The sequence below is a fragment of the Apus apus genome, chromosome 2 (genome assembly GCF_020740795.1).
Source record: "Apus apus isolate bApuApu2 chromosome 2, bApuApu2.pri.cur, whole genome shotgun sequence".
Taxonomy (NCBI): Eukaryota; Metazoa; Chordata; class Aves; order Apodiformes; family Apodidae; genus Apus; species Apus apus.
The window spans coordinates 11502399-11516793 of NC_067283.1; the positions used below are offsets into that span (position 1 = coordinate 11502399).

A 14395-nucleotide genomic window follows, 5' to 3' on the forward strand; every position below is an offset into this window, starting at 1 on the left:
AACATTTGACCTAAAATCTTACCAAGTTCTCACAGCTGCTTTCTTACTTCTTACACCAGCATGCTCCTGCCTGGATGGGACATGCTGGAAGAGAGGAGAGTGTTCCTAGTAACAGGAGTGTCAGAAAGGAAAGTGGAAACTGGCAACAGAAGAACAAGATCCAGGAAAGGCAATTAAGGCCTAGGACTTTGGAAGCTGTGTGTGACCCTATGCCATGGGTGGTCGTGCCATGACCTCTGGGGTGTGAAGCCAGCAGTTGCCTGGCACTGTTGGAGCAAAAGGCAGCTCATAAAGCAGACAAGTAAGCAAGCAGAATGTGCAGAAAACTGAGGGTGTCTCACAGCTCTTTCTTGTCTGTTGTGCTCCAGGGAAATATGTAGTCCCTTTTTTTTTTTTTTCGGTCCCAGCACTGCAAAATCATCAGTTTTAATGCTGGGGGTGGGACTGCCCGTACAGAGAAAAATATTTATAAACAGTTAACACAGAAGAAATTCTCTGTTCTGCTAGTATTAGGGATGCTTAGTTATGCTTACTAAATAATGTATTTTTCAGTAGGTTTTTCTTTCCGTCTGAGAGCTTTAGCAGGAGCAGATAGCAACTGTGTTGAGAGAGAAACAAATACTAGTAGAAACCAGACTTTATCTGAATTGCATTTAATAGGTGCCAAAAGCAGTGAACTAAGGACATTCAGCTGAAGTAGTTCAGTCAGAGATAGCTAAACTTTTTACTGTACTTATTTAAATAAAGAGGCCTGAACTGGAGATTAGCTATTTATCAGCTGCATGATGGAATGAGAATCAGCTGCAACATATTTCAGGGTAAGTTTGATATTTTATTTGCTATAAATTCACAGGTTCAAATTCTGCCCTGGTTTATGCCTGCAGGAATATGGAATAAAGGTATTAGCTTCCCACATTGTTTGGTGGCTTCACGCCCAAATTTATCAGAGGAATTTAGTTTATGTTGGTTCAGTTATTCACCTTAATTTCCCAACCACAAAAAGGATTTTTAGTATTAGTAATGCTAGCAAGTATATGTGCAAAGAAATAAGCTCCCAGAATACAGTACGTGGCATGGATAGCAAAACACAGCTCACAGCTACCATCAAAGCATCTCCCTACATTTACTTTGCAAGGATTTCACTTCAGGACTGTGCTATAACTCCATCAGTTTCCTTCCTAGACTTAGGGTTTTTCCCAGTTTTTCACCAATGGTGTCAATTCTGCTTCTCACCCCACCAAAAATTGTCTCCAGTTGCTCAAGAGAGTAATTTCTGTATTTTAAATTTCTGTTCCTGACCCGGCCAAGTCCCCCCTCAGATCTATGGCTTGGAGCAGCCCTGCTTGCACACAGATGCCACTGCTGAGGAACTGCAAACCACCTGTGCTGATTCCCTGCTGGCATCGTGTGTTTTGAGAGGGAGAAAGAAAGAAGAAAAAAAAGGCTGCTAACCACTACAACACGAGTGTTTAATTTGCTCAGATCAATTTCTGTCAAAGCCTTTTTTTTTTTTTTTTTTTTTTTTCCCCCCAGCTCATCTTTGCAACACTTCTTTCTCTCCTGCTGCCCAGTTCAGCCTCACTGGTGTTTATCTGGTGCCCTGTTGTCATCAAGGGCTCCTTTGCTCAGATGTCTGCTTAATTTCAGCTCATTTACGCAGCAAGGATGTCAGAATGCCTGTAAGAACTTTCTAGCTTGGCTTGTTTGCTTCATTTTGATATATAAGGGAGACTGTACTTTTTTCTATTCTTTTTTTGAGAGAGGATGGCTTAAGATCTCTCTAAGTTCACAAATGTCTAAGAAAAGATGCAAGCAAAAACTTAATTTTCTATAACTTTACATTAATTTTAGGCTCCTGTCTATCTAGAGGGAAAAATTTCAAAATATCTACATCAAAGACTTGTAAATCTGAAAGTGACGTTACTTTCTTTTGTTATGAATACAGGATTTAAAAGGAAAATTTATGTAGTGTAGCTTGTCAGTGTTTTGAGGAATGCTATTAATTTCTTCCAGTCATTGCTCTCCAGAATGCGGTGACAGCAGCAGTCTCATCCCTCTTGTACTATGATTTCACTCAAAGTCAAAACGTAAAACACACAGCTGAACATTCTTGCCCTGGAAAAGCAGAGGGCATCTTCTATCAGTACAGTTATGATGATCATGACCAGAAATATCTTACAAAAAAAGAATAAAGGGAGGGAAAAACCAATTTTCTACATAAGGCTTCATATTACAATATTTTGTGGTTTTGTTTTTCACAACTTTTTGTGAATTTGAGTAAAATATAGTCTGCTTAGTTATCAAATAAGTAATTTTATCAAGTCTTGTTTTGTTCTCTAATCAGAAGCCAGCACCCAGTAGAAAGACAGATACAATACACAGACTCCTCCAGCCATGCTGACATACTTGCCAAAGTACATGTTGACATACACCAAGCATGGCCAAAATCATTAAAGAGCCAGACAGATGTTTATGAATTCTACTAAGCAGGAATGTGCTACGGCACTGAAGAGGGTGCATTTTTGAAGAAGAGAAGTACAAAACGGGCAAATATACCTTTGTGTCAAGAACTCATGACTACTGTCCTGGTAATGTCTATGTAACTCTATATAGGAAAAAGTCCTGAGTAGTCTTGAGCTGGGCACTGAAGGGAGAACATAGAATCATAGAATCATTGAAGTTGGAAAAGACATTTAAGATTATCAAGCCCAACCATCAGTCCTACATCCCTGTAACCACTAAACCATCTGCCTCAGCACCATGTCTATCCATTTTTTGAACATCTCCAGGGATAGTGCCTCCATCACCTCCCTGGGCAGCCTGTTCCAATGCCTCACCACTTTTAGTGAAGGAAATGCCATAAAAGGTAGCAAAATATGACAGTGTTCTAATGTGTTGTCAGTCCTGGCTGGGAATAGTAAAACCCTTGGGCTACGCTTCAAGCTCATTGATCCATACAATCCATAGGAATGTATGTGCCAGGCCTTTTTTGTTTTACTTGGGTGAGTACTGATAACTACCTTTAGCATCTGTAAAGGTGTTTTCCAGAATTGTGACCCTCATGGGCCATTCCTCTTCTCTCCATGTTATCATGTTATGAGTTGCTATAAGCATTATTATAGGACACTATCTTGGGTGAATCGTGCTGTTCTCTGAGTGGTGCGGTTGCTGACTTATGGCTTGGAGAACACTTTTAACAGCTATGTGATCTGTTTCCATTTTCATCTTAGTTGCTGATACCCAGGCACAGAAACTTCAATGTGTCTTTGATTTGCATCTTCTGGTGTACATCAGTCAGGTTATCTGCATCTCATTGCTGTCATAAGCATGAGCTTTCAAGGAACTTGCTTTTATGCCTGCTGTGTTATCAACCACTGCTCCCTATTCTTTTCTAGCTCAGCTTTTTTGGCTGCTGTACGTTGATGGCCACTGCTTTGGTTTGTAGGGGGTTTCTGTGTAGCTGCATCAGGTTTAAAGAATCATGTTCAGATTCTGCACCTCTGTAATGACCAGGACGACCAAGTCGTGACAGTATATTTATGGTGCTGTTATGAACTGTTGTCCATATGATGAGTGTAGAAGGGTCATAAGGCACCGAGTGTTAGAATGCTGTGTGTGTCAAGGAGAGTGGAAGAAAAGAGGGGGCTGATTTAGGATTATGAGTTTATTTTCCAATATGCCTGAGAGAATTATTCCTTAGAAGTACAGGGCAAGGTTGATTTAGAAAAAAACTAATTATGAAACAAGAAATGAACCCACTGTTGCCGACTTCAGCCTCCCTGCAAGACCTTGGAGACTCATATTATTTCTTGTGTTTAACCTAATAAAACAGTGATCCACAAAGGAGGGAAATCAGTTCATCGTAATCATTTCTATGCTTAGTAGTACCCAGTTCATAGAAGATGGCCTAAAATATGAAGACAACAATGAAAGGAGATGAACAGAAGAATCTAGAAATAATGGGATGCACAGGCTATTTCTCTGAACAACCCAAAAGTCATTAATTTCATTCGACTGTGTTTGTTCAGGGAATGTTCTCCTTCCACCTTTAGTTTTTAAAAGGTGAACTGGATAAAGAGAGTGAGAAGAACCGTCAGACAAGGAAATCAGTGTTACTTCAGTAGCATGAGCACATTTGGGTGACATCTCAGTGTAGCACTGATTTTAAGTTACTGTTGTCTGAACTTAGGCTTGATTATGTGTCTGGTGTCTGCAATGGATGTGATGACAAGTAGGTTAAGAGCAATCATGCTTAGGTGATTTCATATTAAATGTCTACTCTGTTTCAGAAGCCCAACAGCAAATGTCTAGTTTTCTTGGAGGTAAACCCTGGCTTATCAATTAGAAAACTAGAGAGGATGAAAAAGCAACATGAATTTGTCTAAATACAATATTGGAGTATTTAATATAGAGGAGGAAACATTTTATGTGTCTTAGAACTGAGTATAAGAAGCTGATGAGTATCACCAGACACAGACAATGTTGATTGTTTTCATTGAATAATAGTTTTTGATGAAAGGAGATGGGTATTTTCCCCACTTTCCCAGTGGATATGCATAATTATCTCCCATTTCTATTTCTCAGGGGTTTGTAAATATATTTTATGGTAATAAAAGTTCACAAATACATGTGAAAATAGAAAATAAACCCCTTGCTCCGACTTTTCTCCCTTTAGAGATCCAAACTCACATGTAAGATGTTCATCTAAATAAAGAACTAAATGAACAATAAAGGATTTTACTCTCTCAAAAAACACGAGCCAATTCTCTGCTTTTGTTTGGTTGTATAAATGTCTAAATATATAAATCACATTTTACATCCATTATAACAAGTATAAAATCTGTTCTGTCCATTAATTCTCAACAATCCTAAGATTAAGTCCTAAATATATTCCACCTATTGAATTTTATGACATGCATACTATTTTATATGTGTGTGTGTGTGTACATAATCCTCTCACACTGCAGTATGCATGAGCAGTTCAGCTGAGAGAAAGGGGCAGGAGAGATGGTTTTCTCCAAAGCTGCTATACAGGTGCACTATTTAAAGGCTAATGGATGCAATAAAATTAAATGGACAAAGATGTTCCCTGTTAGTCAGCAGGAAGGGAGGGGTCCCTCTGTTGCCTGTGACCCTGGGCTTCTCAGCAGCATCACAGGGAGAAGTGGAGGCTCGGAGCTGCTGCCTTCCCAACCCTTTGGCATTTGGTATTAGTCTTCCCCTTGCACTGCAATGATCTGCCTGCCACACGGCTGGCACAAGGACCACAAGAGGGAGGTAGTCATCGTAAAATAAATGCTTGCTTCTGATACACAGTCCACAGAAGGAAAAATCTGTTTGAATAATTAAAGCTTTCTAGTTGTGACTACAGATGAAAATAGATAAAGAACGTGGTTTTGGCATGACTGTAACACTCCAACTCGGATGGAGAAGCTTTTGCATGGAACTCAACCAAAGAAAAATTCACTCCAGGCACTTGTACTACAGCTCCATTTAGCGGAGCAGAACGATCATGGCTTGTATTAAGCAGATAATAATGAAGCATCATAAACAATGTCAGGATGCAAGTCCAGGATGAAGCTGGAGTTCTAATGAGGTCCAGCTTGCCAGGAGCTTTTTGAAGTGTCCCTAGGTCAATTACAAAGCCAGAAAGCAACAAAGGCAACTCTGACAGCTGGGAGAGTGCCTGGTTTAGAAGGAAGTTTTATGTGTGGATGACACCAGACTGGGATTCAGCTTTCATGTACCATCTAGCTCTGCTTGTTGCTGGAGCCCTAATCATGCCACACAAACTGTCTCACCATAATGGGTTGCACAAATAATAATTCTTCACAAATCAGATCCACACCATCAGTTTTCTGGATAGGTAAGGCTGTTTCACTGTGCTAAACAGCAGAAGTCAGCAGAAGCCATGCTGTGTCTCACTAGCCACGTTTAATAAGCAATCTAGATCGAAGGGAAAAATCTAATGCTGATTCTGTGGTTATATAGAAGGTATGCAGTATTCATAACTAAGTAAGTAGCCAGTAGCCAAGTCAGATGGCTGAATCAGATCCATTCCACTTTAAATGCACTGTATTCACAGTAGAATATTTATAAAGCAAAATTAGCTATTTTTATTTTGGGTTGCTATAAAATTAAAATACATAAGTATATATGCACTAGAGAAAAATACCTTTCAGCCTTAAAGATTTTTTTCCTTCAAGATATTAACATTATTTTTCACTTCTGTAAATGAAGATCAGTCATTCATTAAGTAATTATTGCCAGTATTAGAGCTCTTCTAAGTACTATTAATGAGGTAAGTGGTATGTTTACACTTTAATATGTCCATTAGAAGAGTTTTGTTTAGCTTACCTAGTGCTCTGAAAGCCCTGAGCAGGCTCTGTATCATGCAGGGCTTAAAAATAAGTGCAGGGGAATCTTTTGGGGATGCTGTTGGAGTTATCTATGGCTGGGAGGGAGCAGGGAGTTACAAGGTATAGCAACTGAGGTGCAAAAGAGAGATGTATGAAGTGTGGAGATAGATATGACAACTCAGACACTTCTCCCCACAGTAGATAGCTGGAGCATTACTGTAGCCCAGCTGATGCCAAGTAATATGCAGTGATGATGGGTTTTCAAGAGCAAACCCCTTAATATGTCTGCACATATGTGCTGATGCTATGAGAGCAAGTAAATGGAGTCCTTTCTACCGTATTGTTTCCCATTATTCCGTGTAGGTAGCCCTTCTGCATCTCCCTTTGATCTTGCTTGGATTATATAAATTAAAACATGGTAATTTTTTCATCTAAGACTCAAGCTGTAATCTTTCCAAGACAATAATAATCTTTTAAGTTAGACCTGTATGAGGGGTGAGGAGGGTGGTCTTGGTTCCTCAACTGTGAGCCTAGAAGTGACTGCGATCTTATTAGCAGCCACAATAATAACAGTATCCAGTGCACTAATGCTGTGCTTCTGAATTGCTTGTTTTGCTGTTGTTTTGCTTAAGAAATTGTAATCTTATAAATGTCTCAACTGCTTATTGCTCTGAGTATAAAAAACAACTTTCCCCACCTACAGAGTCAGAAATAGATGGTTGAAAAGCAAACATTATTTGTATTGCAGAGGTATCTATCCAGTCCTCATCATTTCCCTTCCTTGCATCTCACCGTCGGGAGCTACACACACACCTATCAGCTGTTTCTTTTTGTGCAGGAGAAAACAGAGGTTATAAAAAATTGTACTTGGTCACTGGTCCAGACAAAGCTTTTCTCAGAAAAATGTTGGAACAGTCTCTCAAAGCTCAATGCTAGCACTGTGTGCTGTCTCTCTTCACACTGGAGCCAAATCTATCACTGCCAGACTCAGCCCTGGCTTAATTGCGACACAGGCGACAGGGCATGGCTGCAAGGAAGGTGGCAAACGAGGACAGTGAGAGAAATAAAGTGAAGGAGGCAGAAACAATTAATACTGCAAGAAAATGAACCCGTTAGCAACACAGAGAAACAGGTTTCTGGAGGGAAGTGGATGAGATGCGTGAGGTGTGGGGCTTTCCCTGACATGCTGGTGGTTCTTGCTGTATGCTGCTCGCCAAGGTGACACTGAAGTGAGGTGGCAGCAATTCTTTACCTGCTCAGGGTGAAGAATCATTACAAAGGGGTTACTGAGGTTGCTTTGGTTTGCAAATACAGCTTTTGGCAAATTGGGGATTTAACTGGATTCAAATGGTTAGCTTTATTTGCCAAAGAAAAAAAAACCTGCTTCTTTTGCATGATACGCACACAAAACACAAAGTTTTCAATAAATAAATTGGGATCTACTGCTTGGAGGCTCTGGATGTGTACCAGCAACAGCAGTGTTAAGCCATTCCAAAGTGGAGTGAATGTGATTTTCACACCTATTCTTTTTTAATCCAGATCCATTTGAAATCCAAGCACCCCTCTATTACTAATTTGTTATGGCAATATTAATTAATGGTTTTGCTCTACAGCAGTAAGAATGCTGTTTAGACTGAGCGAGATAGATTAGAAAGACTACAAGATTAGAAAAACAATCTGTAAGCTGGTCAGATGCAGTTGGGGGTCACCTTGAGCTCCTGAAATGAGCTCATTGCACTTGGAAAGCCTGGGAGTGTGTAGAGGTACCTTCTACCTGTGCAGACTTACTAGGGCTTGTTGGGTCAGCACCCTTTGGTGTTGTCTCCTGTTTTGGAATATAAGAATATTAGCTCCCAAGGTGGGGAAAAACAATTGTCAGACTTCCATAAAAAGCTGGCAATTGAAAAAACTGCACATTATTTTTTGGACAATATAAGTATAGACCAAGAACGCTAGGAAACAAGGAGTAATATCTAGTCACTTAGAGAAGGTGCACAGTCCTGCACTGTCATTTCTATTCTCCTGGCTCACTTAATCTCTGCTATTAGTTTCATAGACCTCCAGGGTCCTATCTTGGTTACTCTGATCAACATGGTGTGCCCAGACTCAGATCATCAATAGTCTTTATCTTGCTCTTTAGTGGCACTGCAGAGATAAGACATTTAGTTTGAGGAAGAACAGTAGCTGGCAGATGGATGGGCAAATCTTGTGACCATGTCAGCTGTTTCTTGGATCAGGAAGCCTCATGTGTAGGTAGCACCTCTCAGGACAGACTGGGGGACTTGGCGCTTCTTGTGACATTTTACATTGAATCTCCCTTGGTTAGTAAGAAAAGTTTCTGGCAGTCTGAGGGCCAGGTCCCCTGGGAGCCAGAGATAAGCAAGACAGAAATGTCAGTTTTCATGAGGCCCAGCTCATAAGGACATCTGAACTTTTTTGATGCTTGTTTGGACACAGTAAAATTCAGAAGTTCAGTACAACTGCATTAACCATTAGGCTGTAATAAGGAAAAGCCAAATTCTGGCCTCAATGCCACTGGTAACAACAAGGAGAACAGAATCAGAGACATGCAAGTTTGGAATACTCTCTGTAAAGGGCAACCATAGAGATTAACATAACCCTGGCTTCTACAAAATGCCCAAAATATAGGTGAAACTGTTACAGTTGATCTTGTTTGCCCATCCCTACAATCAATGAGTAAGCTGTCTGATATCCTAACAAATATGATGAAGAACCTAAAAAGAGTGAAAGGATGGACAGGACAATAGACCCTATTTCATTAAGAAATCAATGTCCCTAATACTTAAAATTTTATATTTGGACTTCAGGGTGTTCTCTTGATTTTAAAGACTTTTGGACACAAACCAAGCTGAGCCTACTAAGCATGAATAGCTTTGAAAATGGCATGAAATCTGTCCTTGAAAATATGGTTTGCAGAAGATCAGGACATAAGGAGCTGAAACAACATTTGGAGCAGCTGCTTCTGACTACAGCTCAGTGAGAACTACACTCTTCCCAGGACAGTTACCTCTGCTTCAACTGACCAAACAGCCAGATGGGCTGCCTGAAACAGTGAGCAAAGACAGGCACTTGATGAGATACTGCTAACACAGTGAGAACAAGTAAAGATGCTTCTGGATTTAATGCTGAAGGTATAGCCCAGCTGAACTCAGCGGGGAATACTTCCGTTGGTTACAGTGCAAATTGGGTTATGACCTAAGTGAGTAACACAAGCTTGGGTTTTGTGTTAAGGCTGCTGTGCCCATTGATGAGAGCAGCTAGTAAGGAGGTCAGCAAAAATCAGAGTTAAGGCTTCTCTCTCAATTAATATGCTGAATGCTGGCATTAAAAGTGCCTGAGTAATCTTTCAGTTGGACAATAAATAGCCACTCAAAAAATACTGACAGAGAAAGTTCAGTGACACCTTTTCACTGACATTTATACTTCCAGAACAGTGAGGAGAAGAAAAAAAGGATGGCAAAAGTCTTAAGAAAGGACAAAAGTCCACAAAAAAGGGAATATACACGGAAGAATGTGTTGCCTAGTGAGCAGCTGGGGACCCAGGTAAAATGTGATATTCAGACAGAAGATGATAGTGAAGCCAAGTAACCAGGCTTGGCTTCAGAGAGATTCATATTTCAAAGACCTCAGGAACTGAAGCAAAGCAGCCAGTAGAGTGGAGCTAGACATTCCTCTTTATATCCAAGCACTAGGTTTTCATGAGGAAGGACAGATATGTTCATCAAAACAAACCACTTTTTACCAGAATTAGTTTAGGCAGGAAACAGCATAGATTTCTTTATTAAAACTATCTGTACTTTGGAGAAGTAATGGGAGGATGGAACTACAAGGTTGGCCAAGGCTTCCAGAATGCCTGCAAATCACTCTGTTCTGATCTGCAAGATCACTGCTATTATTAAATTATGTTGCTATCCACTGGTTCATGCGGTTTACAAATCAGAATTAAAAGGAAGAGGTGGAGGATTATGATGTATTTTAAAATTTCTTATAATTCTCAGGTTTCCTTATTGCAAGCATAGGCAGGAAACTTCTGGGTCACCAGATATAATTCCTGGGTCCTGCAGGCAATCACGTCACCTAAAGGATTCATCTCCTATCAAACTCCTTGAACATCTAATGAACATCTTTACTAATGTTAATGAGAATTACCACTAATAATTTGCATTTACTCACTACTTAAGGACCTTGAAGTGTTCTTTCATGTAATATGCTCATTTTTATTACAAGCATATTGGATTTAAATGACTTGCCTAGGGTCTCACAGCAAGCCAGCAGCAGAATGACTTAGTGCTCTCAATGCTTTGCATTAAAACATGGACATTAACAGCTCCCTTCATAAAGGGAACTTGGTAGTGGTGGATTACCTCCTGGTGCTGGTGGATCAAACCTTTTATGGCAGCTTGAACAAATCAAGAAATTACTTGAGCTTATGTAATGCTTCCCCATGTCTGCAAATCCTGGCTTCCTTTGAACTTCGAAAATTGACACAAGTCTGAGTAATGTGAAGATAGCCTTTGGCATATAACCAACTATGAAATTCTGATGTGCTAAGTAGGTACCTCATACCTATATTTTCTGTCTGAATACAGCAGTAATCTCTACACTTGGTCCAGGTAAACTTCAGTACTTTCACTATCCCTTGTACTGTTGGAGGAATATTTGAAAACAAAACAAAAAACACCCCCAAAAAACAAACCAAAAAAGCACATCTATAATGAACAAAAATCCTTAACATTTCCAGTGGCAGAATTGTCTGACACAGGCACATTACTTGTCATTGCTGTCTCCTGTGAATGTCACGGTCTTCATCAAAATTAACTCTAAAAGGAACATCCCTTTGTCTACGGGCTCTCTTCTGTCAAAACAGATGCAGTACCAGAGAATGACCCAATTGTTTTGCCTGTGTCAGTGTTATCATTCTCTCTAGCAAACTGAAGTGCTGGCATTTACCCCTACATTTTGCACTCTCATCTCTGCCTCCTGTGGAAAGGGCTGCAAATTTTATCCAATGATTTCAGAATATGCTTTGCAAGCTTTTGCCTGTGTCATCTGGCTCTATAAGCCAAAGGAACCATGTGGCAGAACAACAGCTACAGCAATACCGACCCCATTCATTGAAAGAGTTCCTTCAGTGTGGTGGTGGCTACCCAGGAGCTCTCACCTGTGGCAAATGGTGACATTTATTCCTGCTGGGGATGTGGCTGGGCAGCCGAATGTTAAAGAGGGCCTGCAGGGCTGCCTGTGCTGCTTGACCCTTGGCCAGCTTCTTGCTACGTCCTGAGCCTTCAAATGTTCTCCCATCCACTCGCACTGCCATCACAAAGCTCTTGATGTGCTGCTTCTCCACCGTCTCCGACAGGCAGACGTACCTCAGGCCTGACCGCAGCTCATTCAGCAGCACCACTGGGTTCTTCTCGCTCTCTGCTTTGGATGCCACCTTGTGCTTGCTTTGCTTCCCATGGCCCATTAAGTCCAGCGTATGGCAGAGTAAGCGCCCATGCCGATAAGCAGTGGAAAGCAATTCATTATTAACGGGGTTATAGACTGAAAAGTCCTCGCTGTGTGTAGATGGTTCGAACTCCTTGAACAGAGTATCTGGAAAGTCTGCCTGGTCAGAAGTAAAGTCCGTGGATGGGTTGATGCAGTTCCCCATGGCAAAGTGAGCTTGGCAGGCATTGGGGAACTGAACGAATGACTTCAGAGCTAGCTCTGCAGCACGCATTTTGGCTTTCTTTTTTGTGGGCCCTGTGCCTTCAAACGTAAGTCCATTTACTTCCACAGCAACAGCAAAGACTGGAGCATGCACTGGACCTGTCTGGGAAACCATTTTATATTGTAAACCTGGTTTAAGTTCATGTAGCTGAACCAGAGCGTTCTTTGGTGTCACTGACCACGAGACTTTCTTCCAGATGAGCTGGAGTTTGCAAAAATGGCCATTATTTCCTTCCTCCAACGGTCTTTTTCTCTTACTGCTAGGTGTTCCCCCTCTTGCCCTCTCATTAGAGGATATTGGATGTTCCTCCAGGTTGCCGATGTTTCGATTTTCCTTTACTTCAGCACTGCTGGTACCTGTCAGGAAAGAAAGAAAAAACTCTCACATTACAGTTCTCATCACAGTAGCTGACATTATGCCTAGGGCTGGCAGAATATCCAGAAAAGAAGGAAAATTTAATGGTAGATATCCTTGCTCAGCCCTTTTGTGGGGGTTTCCTCAAATATCTGTATAATGGTTGGTTTATTATTTATAGCACAGATTTTCTGCATGTCCTGAAGGTTTACTTGTCCCTAAATTTCTACCTGTACTAGTCATTAGCCTCCTGTTTGAAAAAAAAATTACATGATTCAAAGATGAAGCATAACTGATGCCATGTAACTTCAATGAAGTACTGCATTCACACTGGATAATTACCAGCAAAAAATGAATAGTTTGCAAAGTTCCATTAGGCTTAGAGTTGTGGTATAATCCATGTGGGTGGATGCTTATGAACACATTATTAGAAATCAGAAATGATTCTCAAATTATTCACAAACAGAAGAATGGGCAAATGGATTGAATAATCTATTTGCAATGAATACATCGATCTGCTCTACTCACACGGTAGGCTCTAGTGTTGCAACACTATGAATCCAGCCTAGAGAAGCGGTCTGGCAGACCTTTCTAATACTTGAAACAATATTTCATCTGGACTCAGATTTCAGTTTAATAAGTGAGCATCTTTCTGTCAAATTCAATTGCAGATACTCTTAGGTCCTGCATTGACAACAACTAATATTGCAAAAATTCTAGATAAATCTAAATGAGACTAGGAAAAGCTACAGCATCATGACAGAAGCAATTACTGATGTAAAGAATGATCCATGTCAAAAAAAAGCAATGAGAGAGAGTGACTGCCAGGAGCACCAGGAAGGGAATGAAATGACAGTGGGGAGCTCTGGAGGGAGCCCTGTGTTGTTTTTGAGCCACTGAATCACATGTTGAACTGAATTAGGCTTGTGCAATGCCCATGCTGCCAGGCAGCACTTTTTCTATAGCAGACACATGATTGAGAATGGAGATTTCATCTCACTGATATCCTGGATGAGACAGAAAATGGGCTGCTGTCTAAATAAACATCCTATAACATTTCTGTCCTTTCTGATGAGTTTGTTTAAATGTACTGCATCTCTGAGACACCCTCCAGTCCTTCCGTGTGCTCCCTGGGGCAAAGACAAGTTGAGGAAGTAAACATGAGTGTAACCAACCCATCCCTGGAGCAATGCACCTGATCCCTTTCTGAACAGGGCACTGCCTGGCTGTCTGCTGTATTCCAACCAGTGTTGAATGTGGAGCCTTTCCCATAGGTTGTTGTCAGATGTGAGCATGCCACCTGTGCAAGCTTGCCTGAATCCCAAGCACAATCCCTGTGGTCCTCAGAGGACAGAGAATGGTCTTTCCACTATCTGTGGGGCCCTGGCCATATTTGATTTTGTTGCTACCCTGACATATGGCTGCAAGGATGTAAGGGGTGAGCTGCTGGCAATGCCTCGAGGAGCTTTTGCTGGCATGGTGTGTCTTTGCTGCAGCCCAGCTGGGTTTACAGATGCACAGAAGCCTGCAGAGAATTATGTGGAACCAGCCATCATGCTTAAAAAACTCCTTTATATCCTGATGAGTTCCACTTGTATTAAACATTAAAAGACTTTTTCCTATCAGTGAAATAAGTCTGCACTCATGCAAGTTGTTTCACTGAAAGCAGCTCACTGCTTAGACATGAGCTGAAATTGTGGCTCCATTGCACATGTGGGGGCCAGTTTGCAGGACTGGGTCTTTAGACTCCCTTTCCCTCAGCACACATTGAGCTTCCAGCCTGTGACTGTCTCACTGAAGTTACTTGCAGAACTGTCTGCTGCTGTTCTGAGGCAGAACCTGAACTGACAAATTAAGGTCTTAGTGACTAGTTAATTTTTACTTTCTGAAGCTAAGAGGAGAGAATGAAGACAGGTGAGGAAGGAAGGAAAGAGAAATACATAATAGA

General features: G+C 41.0%; 1 protein-coding gene across 3 annotated transcripts in view; it reads right to left on the reverse strand.

Annotated features, from left to right (window-relative positions):
• Nucleotides 1–14395, reverse strand: part of ADARB2 (adenosine deaminase RNA specific B2 (inactive)) — a 311305-nt gene that overhangs the window by 91993 nt on the left and 204917 nt on the right. For all 3 annotated transcript variants that reach the window (XM_051611939.1, XM_051611941.1, XM_051611940.1), the window contains exon 3: nt 11542–12449. In XM_051611939.1, the coding sequence (XP_051467899.1) occupies nt 11542–12449 (908 nt within the window). The remainder of the gene's footprint in view (nt 1–11541; nt 12450–14395) is intronic.